At 36.5% G+C, this 17,541-nt stretch overlaps 1 protein-coding gene across 1 annotated transcript in view; it reads right to left on the bottom strand.

Annotated features, from left to right (window-relative positions):
• The window catches only part of ENPP3 (ectonucleotide pyrophosphatase/phosphodiesterase 3), a 35,935-nt gene extending 19,072 nt beyond the window's left edge, over nucleotides 1–16,863 (bottom strand). The window contains exons 1-11 of the mRNA XM_057364380.1: nucleotides 16,737–16,863; nucleotides 13,726–13,798; nucleotides 11,863–11,985; nucleotides 10,499–10,624; nucleotides 9,365–9,428; nucleotides 7,999–8,096; nucleotides 5,503–5,582; nucleotides 4,820–4,939; nucleotides 3,327–3,436; nucleotides 2,032–2,097; nucleotides 1,071–1,143 (exon numbers count right to left, since the gene is read on the bottom strand). Coding sequence (XP_057220363.1) covers nucleotides 1,071–1,143; nucleotides 2,032–2,097; nucleotides 3,327–3,436; nucleotides 4,820–4,939; nucleotides 5,503–5,582; nucleotides 7,999–8,096; nucleotides 9,365–9,428; nucleotides 10,499–10,624; nucleotides 11,863–11,985; nucleotides 13,726–13,798; nucleotides 16,737–16,853 — 1,050 coding nt within the window. The 5' untranslated portion in view covers nucleotides 16,854–16,863. The remainder of the gene's footprint in view (nucleotides 1–1,070; nucleotides 1,144–2,031; nucleotides 2,098–3,326; nucleotides 3,437–4,819; nucleotides 4,940–5,502; nucleotides 5,583–7,998; nucleotides 8,097–9,364; nucleotides 9,429–10,498; nucleotides 10,625–11,862; nucleotides 11,986–13,725; nucleotides 13,799–16,736) is intronic.
• Between the last annotated feature and the right edge of the window lie 678 nt (nucleotides 16,864–17,541).

Here is a 17,541-nt window from a genome sequence, read left to right as displayed (position 1 = left end):
TAGATTTCATTTTTTCCTCACTCTCAAATTTTTACAAAGTATCATATTTATAACATTAAATACTATTTTTTCTTCTAGTATGAACATGTCTTTATATTAAAAATAAGCAGTGTTTCAAGGATATCTATACACATGTATCATCTCTATGACCAGTGTCACACCCAAGAAGGAATGGTGCCTTACTCTTATATATACAGTGCCTTTTAAAGATCCTGTGGAAAACCACCAATCCCCTCTGAGGTGATGTAGGAGAAATCCAGCACAGCCCACTCTGCAGCCATTCACAGAGGATGACTGTTCCCTAGTTGGTGCAGCTGACTGTGGAAGTCCTAGGGTGAGGACAACACCCAACTGAGTCTGAGAACTCATCTGAGCACTTGCACCTTCCTTGTTCCCCTGCCTGCTGCACCCTTGAATGTCTTGTGTGCATGGACAACGTACACATACACAATCACACGTGTAGCAAGACCTTTATGCACAAAAACCTGAAGTTCCTTTTCCAATTAGGGAGCCTAAAAGAACAGATTTTCTGTCCTTGTCCATTACAAGGCCTTTTTCTGAAGACCATTTTCAAATACATTAAACAAGGCCATTCAGGGAAGGAGCTGATTCTAAGGCCTAAGATCCTTAAACACTGAACTTTTCACCTTCATGCAAGCAACAATTTAATGCTTTTTGTAATACAAATTAACAAACATTGAAGTACAGTGTTAGGAAATAATAAAAGSCAGCTCTGAGGATTTACCAGAGGCAACATGCTTCTAAATATCACTTTATAATATAATTAAAGTTCAGTCTAAATACAAACATCAGTATTTTTTCTAATAGTATGATCTGAAATCATTTTCTGCCTGTCTGATTGGTTTGTAATTCTTTGTAGGATTCACACACAATGTTAGAATCATAACAATGGACTCAACCAACAAAGAAAAGTTCTTAAAAAAATGTCACAAAACAGCCACYGCAATTTTTCCTCTATTATTCTTTCCAGGTCTATAAACTGATTAAGTTCATAGCACAACAGCATTTTTAATGCAATTAAGTACAAAAAAAAACCAGAAACTACTTACACCAGCACTAACTGGACCAAATGAATGTCCAGAAGAATCTGGTTCTTCAATATATAAAGTGTAGAGATCAGGCCTTGAGTTAGAAATAAATAAGAATGGAACATCATGAGAATTTGGAGGCAGAATTTGAAAAGAACACTTTCATTTAAAAAAAATAAGTATATTAAATGACACTTTGAAAGGAATTATAAATAACCTCTTTMAACCTTGATAGAAATCTGTACAGCAAATACAATCATTCAACTTCCTCTGAATATTGTGCAATTAATCAACATGGGCTCTTTGAAGTCACAATTTCAGGAACAGTGTTCAGTGTCTTCAAGGGGTAACCAGAAATCACTCTGGAAAAATGTAATATTTCAGACACCAGAGCAAACAATCCTTTTTAAGATGTAAATGGAACTACCATCTGCAAGARCTCTTCCTGACTAAGAAGTGAGGCCCTAGAGAACATCTCCTAACTGCAAATCCATCAGGATTTTATTAGCAAATTATCATATAAAATAATGATAATTTTTTTCTTTTCTTTACATGTCATAAAGTCAACACCATTATCASCATTGGCATTTACTTTTCATCCTGAATTACTTACTGCAGTTACTTTTATGTATTTAACCTTTCTTGTGCAATAGTCTTCCTATAAAATCTTTCATCCATACACTTTGGCCAGAAACTGAATGTTCAATGCTTCCTATAGGCCATGCACCAGGACAAAAGATACAASAAAATAAACCTTGTACAAGAGTACATCTTATTCACATATATRTTCACTTTTTAACCTTTTGTACCTACTTTTTAACCTTTGTACCTATGTTTATCTATACTTACAGAACAGGCTTAAATTCAACAAATAATTTGAAATGGTGAGGAAGATTCCATGTTTCACAAACACCAGTTGCTAAGCATTAAAACCTTTCTAAGCAATAGTCTTGCAATCTAGGTAAATATTACTAAATGTTACCTCTCAGATTGGGGATTATCAAGCCATTTCAGTATTCCTGAAATTCTCTCTTCATATGGAATCAAACTGAAAAGAAAAAAAAAATAGAAAAGATATGAATTTAACAAAACTTTCTGAATAGCACTTCTAATTCCGAGATACAGAGAAAGTGTCCACACTCTAGTCATATATTAAAGTCACAGATATGGAAATAAGAATGCTGCATTTTAACAAGTACAGCAATTAATTTTATTACTCTCATTTTTTATTGAATATAAGTCACTTGTATTGGTAAATTAGACAGACCCTGACTTTGCAAGCACAAACCTGTGTWGGTGGCACTACCCATATATTTATAAATACATGCAAAAAAAAAGATATTTTAAGTTCAGGAAATACACCTGAAATACAAGGTAGAATAATTTTTATTCTTTCCAGTATGTCTAAGCCTTGGACTTTCATATTTCAAAAGTAAGTAATAATAYCATCAAAATCTTTGTGACACCATGCTATGTTTCCTATGAAAGAATTCACCCATTAAAAAGCTCTGCTTTCCCTCAAAGTCATGCACAAGCTGTATGTTACTTTCAGTACTCAGATGTTTTGTGGGTACCAATCCTACACATCACTGCAAAGTCTGYTATCTGTAGAGATTTGCAGTTTTTGCTTGCTTTAGATTATCTTTCTAAAAGTGAAGAATCATGGGAAATACACTACAATCATCAAAAAATTCGAAATAATTTACTTATATCAATGCCTTCCATAGCAAAACAAACAAACTGCAAGAAATACAAACAGAAAAAAAAAACCCAAAAAATAATGCCACGAAAACTATGAAGGCATTTGCTACTTCACATGTGTAACCTTCGACTGAACTACAAAAAAACATACAAGAACTATGATTCAACAGCTGTGTGCACATTATCAAAATATTTTTGAAGAATTATATAATATCTGTTGATTTTATGCATGGAAATATGGCAATCATTGGTGTGGCTTAGCAGTGGCAACTCATCAGGATGCTACATCCAGGATGCTCTCCTAGTGTTTTGCAGTTGTATGAAACTTCCATACTGTCTAGGAGACCAGAATCTAAGTCAATCTAACCCTTTGACTTTCTCATTGTGAACCCCCTGAATGGTTTTGACAATATCAATCATTTTTGGTAGTTCCATGACATAATTATGGTGTGACATGGCACTTATCTGTCTGACTTGTTTAAAAATCTTGTATTTCCTTTCCTTCAACTGTCTAATAGCAGTCTGTATTTTTGGAGTAATCTTCAGGAATTTAGTACAAGCCCTATAAAATCTTACCCATTGTATACGGTGTACAGGGTAGGGAATGTTCTGTTAATTGGAACATCAGAGCCTGGCCAAAAGAAGGTGCCTGCTTTCAAATTCTGGTGCATTGCTGTCAGCCAGACCTTYGGGTAAAGATACAAACAAATGATTTTGTGTCACCACTGGAGCACCTCAGATCACAAAAGAAGAAATACGTGCTGCAAGCATGCATTTTTCTTTCTCCTTTCACACATCACTTAGTTCCGTAATTATGACCTTATTTGATCTGGACTTTTGCTTCCTACATGCACATCCTGATGAAAAATCAGTATTGTGGAAACCATGATGTTGTAATTTCTTGGAWATTCTCAGCAAAGAAAAACATCACATAGGTATTTCCATAACTGGCAATGGACAGTGATCAGTCTTCCTGTGCCAAATCCCAGGATCAGGAAGATGGAAGAAGCTGYCTTAGGGATAATCAGAGTTGACATTAGGAAACACTTATTTACACACACTTGAACAGGCTTCCTAAAGAGGTTGTTACTGCCCTATGCCTGTCAGCACTTATGAGGCATTTGGACCACACCCTGAAAAACTTTTGGCCAGCCYTGAGCTGATCAGRCAGCTGGACTGGATGAGCACTCTAAGTCCATTCCAACTGAAATATTCTATTCATTTTGTTTCATTTTGGCTTGTTTTGTATATATTGCTATTTCAGATATAGGATCTAATTATATGTTTTTATTATAAGAGGGTCCATTTCTATTAATCCTAAAAAGTTCAGCTCTAGTTCTGTTAAAAACCTGATGGAGTTCTTCAGAAAAAACCAGCACAAAACCCCAGATATTTGAGTATATTATAAACATGACACAGAGGACACACCTATGTAAATGTACATTAAGTGGGTATACTATATATTGCATATGTTTGGGGGGTTTTCAGCACCATTATTAGATTTTTATATTTCTAATAAATTAATATTAACCACAACCATAGGTACAGTTCGGGGTTGTTATGATATGGACCGTAAGTTACATATAGTTGACATTTTTTCCAGAAATTAAATTCTTTGCTTTTAAATGCCTGAACATCTGCAAATAGATACAGGTGTATTTTTAAATAGGTGTGATTTGGAAACTGATCTCATTTTGTAGCGAGTTGTCACAAGACAAACAAAAAAGTACCCCAAAATCAAATCATACAAAAAATTTACTATGGCTCCCTGTGGCAAGAAACCCATTCTAATACTAGCCAAAATATTTCAGGTTTGTTTTTTTTTTTTCTACTAACTGCCATATAAAGTGAAAATTTTAAGTCTCAGAATCAACATTTTAAGAGTTCTTTCACTTTCTTAACAAGCAAACTATTTTGTTGGTAGTCTACAATATGAAGCCTACAGGTCATCTAGTACTTGCTGCTAATATAYTGCACAGTTTTGAATTTTATTCCCTTTTTGTTTTGTTTTATTCTATGACACAAGCCCCTTTAGATATAAAGAAATACCATATGAGAAATAAACCTACTGGTTCCCCTTTCCACCATKCAGGTTTGAATTTTTCCTCCCCTGAAAGTGAGAAATGTGCATTCAAGTTTACATCATACATGTTGTTATCAATGATGCCATGAGATTCTGGATATAATCCCTGCAAAACAAAAATAAACAAAACAAAATGCTTAGTCCTGAAATCAAATGGAGCCTAAACAATATTTCAATGTACACTGTTACRGTGCTGCATTTTTTTCAGAACTGTTTTATCATAGAAACAGAATGGCTTTCCTAAATCACACAGATGATCAGCTTCCTGCCAGTGAATTCAGCATGCCCATCAAATTCCAGGGTTTCCATATTTTCTTCCCAGYCCAGTTAAGACCTGAAGTGCTCTAGGTTAAGTACCCTACATGTCATGTGGCTGTATATCAGCTGCCAAACCCACCCTAACAAACACTACCATCAAAAGGCTGCTCCTCACCCAGCTCACCCGTATCCAATTACACTGACAAGGATCAGGAACAACTGGCTCCGAGGCCAGGGTCAGATAGCACACATATACAGCCACACAGATTGTGCCTGTATGCACCATCTCAGCCCCTCTATCTCTCTTTTATATCTATAGCATGAGTTCCCATGCCCCACAAAATAMTGGCACCTCAAAATCCTTTCTGGGTTACCCAGATAATGAAAAGAAAAACCAAAATTCTTACTTACTGTGACAATAGTATAGTGGTTTGGAAAGGTTTTTGTGGGGTAAACAGCTCTCATGTACTTTGAATGTGTGCCACATGTTTCTGCAACAGATCGGAGTATTAAAATACATTTTCTCATACTTTTTTAAATTGAAAACTAACAGTCTTTAAAACAAACAAACAAAAATCACCAGAATCAGTTGCTGTGGTTTTAGATGGAGAAATGTCACTCCAAAAGAAGACTCATATAATCCTGATGTCTCCTGAGCTAAGCCTACTGTCCCATTGCAGTCAGCAGACTTGGACGCCCAATTCAGCTGCCCAAAGCCTAGAGGACTAAGGTCCTTTGACAAATCTTTAATGGCCCTGTCTGGTCTTCAGATGCTGCTCCTACATCCTGTCTGCCAACCCAAATAAATTTCTCAGATACTTCTGAGATCCAAAATGGCCTATATATACATGTTTATGCAATGAGACTGAAGCCTGAGTTCAGACCAAACAAGATATTCTGCTGATTGGTGACAACCAGGGAAGGACTCAATTTTCTAAGCACTGCAGACATCTCACATGCAGATATTTCAAAGATTATGTCTAAATGTAGGTGTTTTACCCTGGAATGAATCCCATCCCGGGTGTTCTACCTGTATCTCCAAACATTGCATTAATTTTCGTCAATCAAAGGTACTTAGCACACAAACATCTGTAAGGTCTAAATCCACTGTAGGATCCATCTTTTTTACCCACAAAACAAAAGTGTGAAGACTACAAGATGCCTTAATGCTATTTTTACACCTAATTCACATGGGCAAAGTTCTGTATTAAGCTGTAACCAGATGATTATTTCACTGATGCTCAAACACACTTTATTTTATTGCTTTATTCATTGATGTAGAGCATTTCAGAAGTGATTTTAATAGAAGCTGATTTTTACTAAGCAACCTAAACAATGAAAGTCTGAAATTTTTCAACAAAACTGTTCCATTGTGSTACAGAAAAACAGAAAAGGCTTAGAGAGTGTTTGAAGAAGGGCTGAATAACTGATAAATACATGAGAAAATCAGCAAAATTGTCTATGSATTTCTCTTGAGCAGTAAAGGAGCTATATTCGTAGTGCACATATTCTGTAACAACTAACTTGAWTAGCCCTACTGAAAGTTTTGGGCTAAAGGAGTTAATAGGGAGGAAAGAATTAATGCCAGAAACCAATATTACATTTCTTCTTTTGCAAAGAAAGGAATTTCCCTCTCCTGTAGATTTCTGAGTAACATAAGCATGAATGTACCTAAACAATTACTCAAATTGACCACAAATATGAGCAATGTTGACTTAGATCTGTTCTTGTTTCAAAGGACTTCTTGGAAACATATGTCATTCATTTATTCTGTCAGTCAGGCATTTATTCATTTATTCATTTATTCATTTATTCATTTATTTTGTCAGTCTGGCATTTCCTTTTCACCTTGTTTCAAAAGACTGGAACTGACCACTGATTTCACTGATTCAAGTTCCTTCCAGTCAGAATGACATCAGAGAATTAACCATCTGCCCAAGAAGTCAGGTTTGMTTACTGTTTCAGGTCCAGGTTTCTGGATTCTCTCATTATCCACAAGCAAGATTGTTAACTAWTCAGTAAAATGTAGTACTTAATAATATCCATGTGAAATTTTCAAATGAGCACAATAGAAACATAATGCGATATACTCAGAACTGATACAAATACTGTCAATTTATATTATTACTGCTGAGAAGAAATCAATAAATATGCAGACATATGGACATTTTGTCCAGGTACAAAGTGTACCTGGACACTTTAGAGCCCTTTAGAGCACAAGCTGAAGATCTTCAACTTACTCTTCCTCAYAGTGTTCAGAAATACTGTAAATGGTTAATTGAGCCTTACTGCAATAATATCAGTATATTAAATTATACCAATATTTATATTATATTGTATTTAGTATAATAACATTCATTGGCATACTATTAAACATGCAGCTTCTCTTTAACATCCTAAAATATCTGACCTGAAAAAAATGAATCTTTGAGGAAAWTTTCCCAATAACATAGTGCATTTCTTCTTAGTATTATGCTTCAAAGTTCAACTTCTCATTAGGTGTTAAGCTATTATTTCATACAGTACTGAGAGTGCAGGAAATCCTTATCTGGAACTTGTTCTCAGTTTGAAACTGCATTTTAATGTATATTTCAAATGGTGTATTTAATTAAAAGCTCCTGACCAATATTGGAGACCTCATTTAAAAAAAAAAAAAAAAAAAAAAAAAAAAAAAAAAAAAAAAAAAAAAAAAAAAAAAAAAAAAAAGAAGCCATGTTTGCTGTGCACTCATATAAAAGAAGTAATGTAGAACATATAATAATGAAAATGTAAAACTAGTGAGAAAGACCTGATTTTTTTTTTCTTTTTATAGCTTATCAACACACATGCATGACAGTAGCAAAAAGAACCAGAGGGTTCCCATGCAGACTTTCAAAGAAAACAGTCAAAGCATCCTTGGTAACTTACTGAGTTTTTCAATATTTGGCAGCAAAGAACTCCAAGTTTGCAAATATTCTGCTCTAAACCCATCCATTGAAAAAAGGATAAGTGGTGGGACAGTAAATCTACAAGAAAATAAAAGTTTATCAACATAAAGAAGTTTGGAGAATTGGTGACTTATTAAGATTTCTAACAATATAAATTCAGCTTTCATAAGCAGGATCTAGAATATTCATGTACACCTCAGAATCAATATCACAGTGTGAGATAAAGAAATAGTTCAATATTGAGAGCAAATATACAAATATACCTCCAGGTAAGAAACACTGGAGGAATAAAATACAAATAATCCTTTCAGTCATAATATTAAAAAAAAGTTACATATTGACATCAGGCAATAATCACTATCTCAGTTTGTTTCTTATTCACAGTGGTCTTTCCAAAACACAGAATCACACTAGCTACATTAGTTTGTATAAAAACAGTCTGCATAAAACAGTTTACTGATTTGAATCTGAGATTAAATGKATCTTTATGTACCAAACACTTAAGGAAGATCCCCCTCCACTGTTTTCCAAGCTTTAGCCTATGAAACTGTGTTAACTCAGCAGGTTGTTTGTTAACCTAAAATAAAAATATAGGTATAGATATGAAAATATACCTACATTGGGAAGTGCATGCAGGAACCCATGATGGAGCCACAATTCTAATGGTCTTACCTTTATAATTAAACTAAATTGGAAGCAAAATAAAATGAAATAATGGATAACATCACAAATACCATAACTGAACCAGAAATGAATTGATTTTCCTTCAAGGACAACTTTCAAAAGGTGTTTCTGCCTAGCCTCTACCTATGATGCTGAAATACTGTACAAATGGTAAAATTGTTTCAGCATTTGTAGATATACAGCTTCTTCATACCTCCCTTTATAGCACATCTTTCTTCCTGCAAATAACTGGAGCAAAAAAAAACAAACAAAAAAAAACAGTTGCAATCATAGATTCCAACAGTTATTACAGACTGCATAAGGTGACTTAYCTGAATTGTCACATGTACAACATGATACCATAAAATGGACTATGAACTATTAGTGACAAATGAACCTTGAGATAACTCCAACAATTTTTCAAGGTCTTTGCAAACTGAATTTCAATCTGGATTTGAACTCCCGTACTCTGCTCTAAACTGTAATTGATCAATGAATGTGCAACAAGATGACAAAGGTTTTAGAAAGAAAAAACATTCCTAACCACAAACCATTTCTACAGAATATTCCCCAGGGCAGAGACCTTGCTCTCTGTAAATATGAAAACCTGTTTCAGAACACTGGAGTACTTCTGACCATTGCAAAGACTTTATTTGCTAAGAAGACAAATTCTTCTATCCTACCCTTGATCTGGACACTGAGGACTTTCAATTGACGTACATGGTTCTTCTGCCCAAGATGTTTCACCTAAAAGGAAAAGGAAAATACTGAGTTAGCACTGAACCCCTCCTCCACCAAAAAAAGCAGCTATCTGGATTATTTTTTAAAGCTCTTCCTGTAACATTTTCTGCATCAGTATAGGAATGTAGGGCTAAAGATACCTTCGGAAACCTTTTGGTGCAACATATTAGGCCCTCAAACCCTGAAAGGACTAATGCTTACCACTGTAAGTTTAAAAACTAAGTACATATACAACACAGATGAAAGTGGAGAAGAAATTACTATGAAAGCTTAGCCTAACTTCTATTTGGTTTTAAATGAAAAATATTTAAACTGTATCTTGTCCACACTGGACTACTTACTGCCTTTTTCTTTTCTGGGTACCATGACACACGTGGAGACAAGCCTAGGGCTCCCTTTAGCATTTCTTTTCTTTCTGTATAGTTTAACTTCTTTTAGTTTGAATTTGCATTTAGGTAATAAATAAAATTTTGCAGGAGTTGCCTTAAATTTATCCCCATCCACAATGGAAAGGAATTCTGATAACAGATAGCATGTCATCAGTATTCTTGTCAAGAATTGCACCTATAACTGAATTACACCAGCACTATCCTTTTTGTGTTTAGCTAGAGCCTGTATGAGACCATTAGCCAAGAACAAAGATATTAAAAAATAAGTAAAATATAAGAAATCCGATCTGAAAACAGATTTATAATAAAAAGTATTGGCAATTTTAAATTTGGGATGATTGCTACAATATGTGCTTCAGATTGTCTCCATCTATTTTTGGGCTGGGGTGAAGAAGGAAAAAAAAAAGAGAAAAAGGAAGCAACAGAAAACCCCCATGTGGTATACTTCTGCAATATCCAAATCATTCTGTCTTTTTTTTGAATGACGCAATTCACAGTGCTCTCCAGAAACCTTTTCACAGTCAAAAATACCAAAAGCTTCATCTCAAAACATCGTAATTTTCCAAAATGTCAGCAAGCCTCAAGTCTTGAGAAACAAATGCATCTACCTTTATATTTTCCATGTTCACCTATCTCTCTATTTCATAAAATAATTTATATTTAAAGTATTTTTTACTTTTGATTTACCTTTGCAAATGCTGTAATAATTTACACAGCAGTCTTTTCTCTGCAAGCAGTCATCAGAACAAGAACAGTGACTTCCAGGTATTCTTGTCTCACCACAACGAAAATTAGTGCACTTCCAAGATCGGGCTGAAAATTCAAAGGAAAAAATCGTGATTCAGTTCACAGAATCTCATGTAAACTTCTTCACATGGAAATCCCCCAAACAGGTAAAGAGGAAAACTTTTTATTTATATATATTGTTTGAGTTGCTTTAGAAGTTTTCTCTGAAAGGAAAACTCAAGATCTCATTTAACAAAAAAAGGCTATTTCTTTGGCCGCTGAATGGTAACACAGTCATAAAATGATTYATTTTACAAAGCCATCTTCCTCAATGCCTTCCATCTTTCCAGGAAGATCCAGGGGAAAAAAACCCAAACAAATAAATYRACAAAAAAGCACTCCATATTTCTTTTACAGAGGAGAAAGAGAAGCAAATTGATCTTTTTCATGCTGTTATACATGAGTTCCAGCACAGAGGGAAAAAAGAGAAGTAAGGGTTCAAAAGGGCAGAAAAAGCAATAAGGATGAAGAAATATCTGAGCAGCTGCTGGGAAAGCAGAGACGGTAACTGGAGAGGAGCCTTGTGCAATGCAGAACCAGGCTGGAAGTGCCCTGGAAGATGAGTGGACTCCTCCAATCCCAGGCCTGCATAAAGGTCTGCAAGAGGCTGGAGAGCACAACTGACTGGGAAATACACCCTTATTTTCAAAATTTCAAGGGATGCCGGCACTACAGAGTTGTTTCAAGGGCCCTGATTAAAGATAATCTGTGATTTCTGCTCATGGTCATCCTCAGCTTTACATGTGCCATGAACTTTGCAGGGCAAATGCTTTGGTTATCCATARGAGACAAAAATGCAGGGATCTGATTTGAGAAAGACAAAGATTTTGTGTCCTGACAGGTCACCAAGCTATGGTCCTCYAGCCACCTGACTGCAGAGGCAGCTTGACACTGCCACATCCACCTGAATAGCAAGAATAACTTGACTGTGAGGGTGACAGAKTGCTGGAAAGGTTGCCCAGAGAGGTTGTGACATCTCTTTTTGTGGAGACATTGCAAAGCTGTCCAGACACAATCCTCAGCAGTGTGCTCTAGAACCCTGCTGGAGCAGGGAGGTTGGACTACATGACCTACAGTGGTCCATTCCAACCTTCATCATTCTGTGATTTTGCGGTTTTTGTCACATTTCCCTCCCTAGGAAATGTGACGTGACTTCTGTGTATCTGCATAAACACGAGAATTACCCATTTTTTATTACTGTCACATGAAAAAACAAATTCAAAATAAAATGGATGCCAGTGAGCTCTGCCTGTAGGGGAACTTACTTGGCTCCACRCAGGTGTCCTCATAGTCCCAGCAGCAGTCCTGGCGCTCCTTGCAGCCGCTGTCACACTGGCAGCCGGGCACACTGTTCCTGTGGGGCTCATTGCACTTTTTCCTGCAGCTGACTGGAAGGAGAAAGCATCAAGGCTGAGTGCCTGGATAACCCTGTCCCAGGCACATCAGCTAAACAGTCATGGATATGGGCTGCAGGGACAAATGTGCTGAATGATTTCCCAAATCCACTTCCCTAACCATTTTCCAGTGTGGTCACTAACACACGGACCAGCAAGGTGGAAGCAAAGCTGTAGGAATTCCTCTGGGTGCAGCAGGTCCTGACAGTGTTGAGAACATGCTGGCCTACTGCCTGGGGCAGGGCTGTTTCTGCAACAGTTCCCTCCAGGACCAGGGCTGCAGGAGGCAAAGCCAGGGTGTYCCACACTGCCTGCATGAAGAAGGGGAGTCTGGCATCTTCTCTGCTAATTTCTCAGTCCAAGATAAAAGAGTAGGAGTAATTTCTCCTTCCCTGGAGACACTAAAAAGCCATCTGGACACAATCCATAAAGCTTATTAGTGMGCACAGGACTCTGGCARTATCTCTGCTACTTTACCATTACARTGTCCCTTAAAAATCTGTAAGTTTGGTTGTTTCAATTAAAAGAAAAAAAAGAGTCCAAGTGAGAAGCCTGGCACTGTAAGTTGAGAYATGTATTCCTCACCACAGTTCTGACACCTTTGTGCAGGGTGAAGGGACAGCTCTGGGTCTCCTGAGGACACATGAAGACAACCACAATCTCCAAAGATTACTCTCAGCTCCACACCAGCCTCCCCATGGACAAGTCTTGTGTCCACATTCTCTGTACTCCAGAAAGGCTGTTTGAACCATGCTGAGCACCTACATTTCCAGCTTTCTTCTCCACTCACACTGCTGGACAGGAATAGGTATAACTATCTACTTAGGCTTGCTAGGTCAATTTTATTATAGTTCATGGTTTTGCAGGATGGATTGCCTACAAATTTGGGCTTTAGTATCCACTTTTTAGATTCCATGCACAGCAAAAGTGATTTTCAAATGATCAAAAACCAATTATAACTCCATTTCATCTTTTTTGCTAAGCCCATGGTATTGAACAACTTCAGGATATAATWCTTGTTGAACTTCTAGGTAAACAAGTACAATATATGTTGATGAGGAATGAGAAAGAGACTGTGCTTCCTTGAACTCCTCCAGTGTGGGATTACTATTGTTTCAGTTCTAAAGGAAGTGTTTAATTGATGGTGTGTTGGGTTTGTTTCTTTGTTCTGACTGAGACTGACCCCCTGACATTAAAACACTACTTTGTTTTTCTAACTAAAAAATAACATTCCACAGTACCAAGCCACTGTCCCTTTTTTACTGTAGTTTTACAGAAACTGAGTTTTCAAAGAAAAGTCGTAATCAGTTTTAGCATTGGCTAGCTGAACTATGCCAAATATACTTACTCAAAGCATGAGCCCTGAAGATGWTCCAATGATATCTCTTTCACAAAATATTGTTTAAATAATTGCAATACATTCTATGTAATAAGATAACACAGATCTCAAATTTTCTGAAAGTATTAATGTAATGAAACTTCCAAACCTGCTGTGAACTAGGTTTCACACTTCTGGAAGATCAGCGGTGTACTTGGTGGTTTAAGATAGGTTTTCCAAGTATAAATTGTGAGTGTTCAGTTTTTATGAAACCAACTTGAGAAATGCAAGAACTTTATTTTCACAGGTGGTGACTTTTCACTGATCATTTACATTACACTATAAAAGAGCCTTTGCTGAAAGCTTTTACCAGATCCAGAGCATTAGTAATTATGCTGAAAGTATCATAAACGTACCTTGTTTTTCACGGTTCAGTCCTAGTCCTAAACCTAATCCCAGGGATACAACCACCAAAGCACACACCAGAACCTGTCACAGAGACACAGGGAAAGCAACATTTACAACTGTGGTAAACTGTTATGTTTATTAGAAATTAACTGTATTATTAATATTTCTATCAGTGCACGATTTCTTATAAACTAATCCTTTCTCTGGACTTCTTCATTAAAATTTGGAGACATTCTGAGCCTGAAGATAGGAGAAGCACAAAAATTATAACCTTAGAAGTCGAGGCCCTAATGCTGCACTTTTAACCTGTGGCCAGTTGGAATGATGTAATTGGGGAAATCTTTGCTGGGGGAAAGTTAGTAGGAAGTAATCAATGTATTTATCTGTTTTGCAAATTCTTTATCTATACAAATAAACGTAATTGCTTTTATTTATCTTTGGTTTTCACCTGAAATGCTCACAGGGATTTCTTTAACAGACTTAGCTGGATTGAGGCTGCATGTGCCAAATTTCCACCCACGTGCCAGTTTCTCATGTCACCCCATTAGCAAGGTTTGAGGAAATTGGAAAGACACAAATAGCCCAAGGAAACTTTATAACAGAAAGCAGCATAACATTTTGGAGATTGGGGGAGAGCTGAGGAAGCCTCTGTCAGCTCAATAGACTCTCAAGACAAAGGGCAATGCATGCTGGCTCAAAGGTGCTGTGAAAAGTGACCACCCTCTCAGAGTATTTTGTGGTGTCAGTACTTCATCTYCGCTAAGACAATCATGGGAAAGGAAATGCATATCACAGGAAATCACCATGAMCCAGTCCAGTTTAAATGCCATTTTTGCCTCAGAGCTTTCTTTTGTCTTCTGTCATTTCCAGGAATCAACTGACTGATTCCTGGAAACACTAWGGTTAAAAATACAGTAGAAATGAGAGAGGGTTACCCTCATGCTCAGTATTACTGCAACGGAGCCTCTTATCTGAGACTATCACAATTATAAGGAGCTGAGAACAACTGCATGTGCACCCCCTGATCGTTGTTGCTGCCATTCCTGCCTTGCAGAAATGTGGGCAGAAGTGTGGCAGCAGGGAGGGCTGCTCAATTCTCAGGTGTGCAGTTTTTTTCAAGCAACACCAAACACTAGCAATGCCATAATTACTTCCTTCACACTTTATCCTTCTCAGCTTTACTTTCTTCCTGCTGCTTATTCATGTGTTTTTGTACAGGAGATGTGCCTCAAAAGGAGTGGAAGTGAAATTGGTGAGAGAACTTGGTAACAGAGACAGATGGAGTAAGGCTATGTGGAAARATTGCCCAAAGCGGCAGATAACAGCTGAAGATAACAGTGAAGATAACACTGCCAGGTTAACCTAACAGGTATTGTTTCAMTGAGCACAGATAAGCCAAATCACCAGGGCATGTACTTTTCACCTTAAAGCCACTATGGTTTTACCCTTCAATTTGATTAAGGCTTGCATTTGTAATTGAAAGAAATAGATACTAAATTAAAGTACAAATCAAGGTACAGCTATTAMAGCAGCAAATATTCTCACTGCTTCAAGAAATGAGACAGCTGAAGTAACATCCAAAAAAYTCCTATCAGGTATACAGATGAGATRCTGCATTTATTATAACGTTTACRCAAACACTTCAATTTTGTAACACTCATTATTAAGGTGAAATAGTTTTGGGAACACCTATTCAAATCCTCTGGCTTTCAATAGCTGACTTCTATGACTAAATTCAGGATTACAACTACTTATTCACAGAAAAGTTGTTCCTAGCATATGTGCTCTGTTCTCTGGATGATTTACTAGACAGTGCAACTACTTTTTGAGAGTATAAAACTCTGCCTAATCTGTAAGGAAGAAGTTGCCAAGGAAGTATTCAACATGTTAGGTTTATCAAAATCATAAATAAGGCATGTGGAATACTAGCAGTTTACACCTCCAATATTTAGATTTTTGGTTTTGTATAGGCAGGCATTTGAAAACTAGCACATTTGAAAAACTGGATATGTTTTAGGATACTTAAATTTCTCACTTTACTCTTCCAAGTACTTTCTGAAGGTGTAATTTGCTTTCCTTTATAGTTRTGTAGTTTTCCCACATTGTTTCGCATTACTTGCTTTTTACTGATGACTTTAGGAAAAAGAAGTCCGCTATTTTATCTTCTTTTTTTCTTTTTCATCATTTCCAGTATTTCCCTCATATTTTATGCAATCCTTGCACAATACAGCATTAAATAGGAAATTACACTATGTGAAATTGCTGATGAACAATTGAGCTGAAAAGTATAGTAACTTGACTCTTTTTTATAGGGCTGTTTTCAAAATGAAGTTGCAAGCATTTCTAAAATCAGTATCTGTGGTTTTCTTTAAATTTTAATTTACAAATGCAAGAACTTCTGCAAACATATGCACACATTTGATGTTTGTTTTTATTGGGGTTACAAACAGAAGACACAATGGAAGATTTTTAAAAACATAACAAAAAGCCACACTTTATTATTTACAATGCATGGCTCTAAAAGCCTCCAGGAAGGGGTAAAGAGTTGACATGATATTTGAGATGTGGGAATGACAATACTATACAAAACATTTCATTAGGCTTTTCCCACACCTTTCTTCCTTATTGTTTTTTGCCAGTGACTTGCCTAAAAGTTTTGTTGTGTTAATTACAAATTTAAAGATACAAAAGTAAGCAAAAAGGAAGTGTGATTGCTTTGGCCACCAACACATTTGTTTTAAGACAATATCTAAAATCAAGTATCGAAGCAATGCCTTCATTGTGCGAAAGAACTGTCAGGTTAATGCAGTACAGTGAAAATTGCCAGTAAAAATTGCTTCATAAGTACTAGARGAACTTTCGAAATCTGCCAGAGAAGCTAGAGCATTTATGTAGTAAAATTTTAACTACCGCTTACCAAGCTACCGTGAATGATTATACAAATRCAATGAAACTTCTGAAAATCCTGCAGATTTGAGAACTGTTAAAGTAGCAGCCCTGAAGAGCAGCACCTACTTACAGCACAGACGACTTTGTATTTCAAGACGGTTTTTTTCTTCACGAACTCTTCTGGGTTTAAAGACACCTCCTCCGAATATTCTCTGTGATCCTTGGTTAGATCGTCCTGAAGCTCCATTTTGCCGAGATCTGCCTCTTATCTGCGTCTTTTGCCTTCCTCAGCCTCCCCAGCTGGGTTAGCTGCGAGTGAGATGCTACTCCTTCAGGAGTTCCTGGTACTTTGCTCATAGGTCTTCTAATGAGATCTCAGCTTTTGCATCAGTGTTAGGTTTGCAGGAARCCAAAGCAAGCAGAAAAACTACTCTGAAAGGTCAAAGGCTGGAAAGCATTATCTGTGTTCAGGGAACCTGACTGCTCAAGATAAGAACTGCATTAGGCAAACACTTCAGTGGAGATTAGAAGTAATGTGTTGCTAAGCAATAAAATGCAAAAGTACTCAAGTACCCAACTATTTGATTAAAAGCTTGTCATCCAGAGAATTTCTCTTCAAAGAAAGTGTTAAATACACGAAACCAATATGAAAGGAGACGGTTTCTTACTTCGTGTTCTGTGTCACGCCTATGTTTTCAGATCCTTTCCCTTATTTAGCACCAGAGGATTCCTCCCGTTTACTTTCAATCCATCACTGTCTCAACTTTTTTCTGCTTACTCGGGTTTCTTTTTTTCAGTAGTTATAACTGTGCTAAATAAAACAAATTATATACAGCCAARTCTAGTTCAATTTTTTTCAAAAAAGTTTCTGTTTAAGTACCATTAAAAATCTATTTGTTTTTCAGCTTAGTGGTTAATGGAAGGATTATGAAGTG

The sequence above is a fragment of the Malurus melanocephalus genome, unplaced genomic scaffold (genome assembly GCF_030028575.1).
Source record: "Malurus melanocephalus ecotype Western Australia unplaced genomic scaffold, MMel_1.1 scaffold_38, whole genome shotgun sequence".
NCBI classification, from domain to species: Eukaryota; Metazoa; Chordata; class Aves; order Passeriformes; family Maluridae; genus Malurus; species Malurus melanocephalus.
This window is presented reverse-complemented; position numbering and strand designations above follow the sequence as displayed.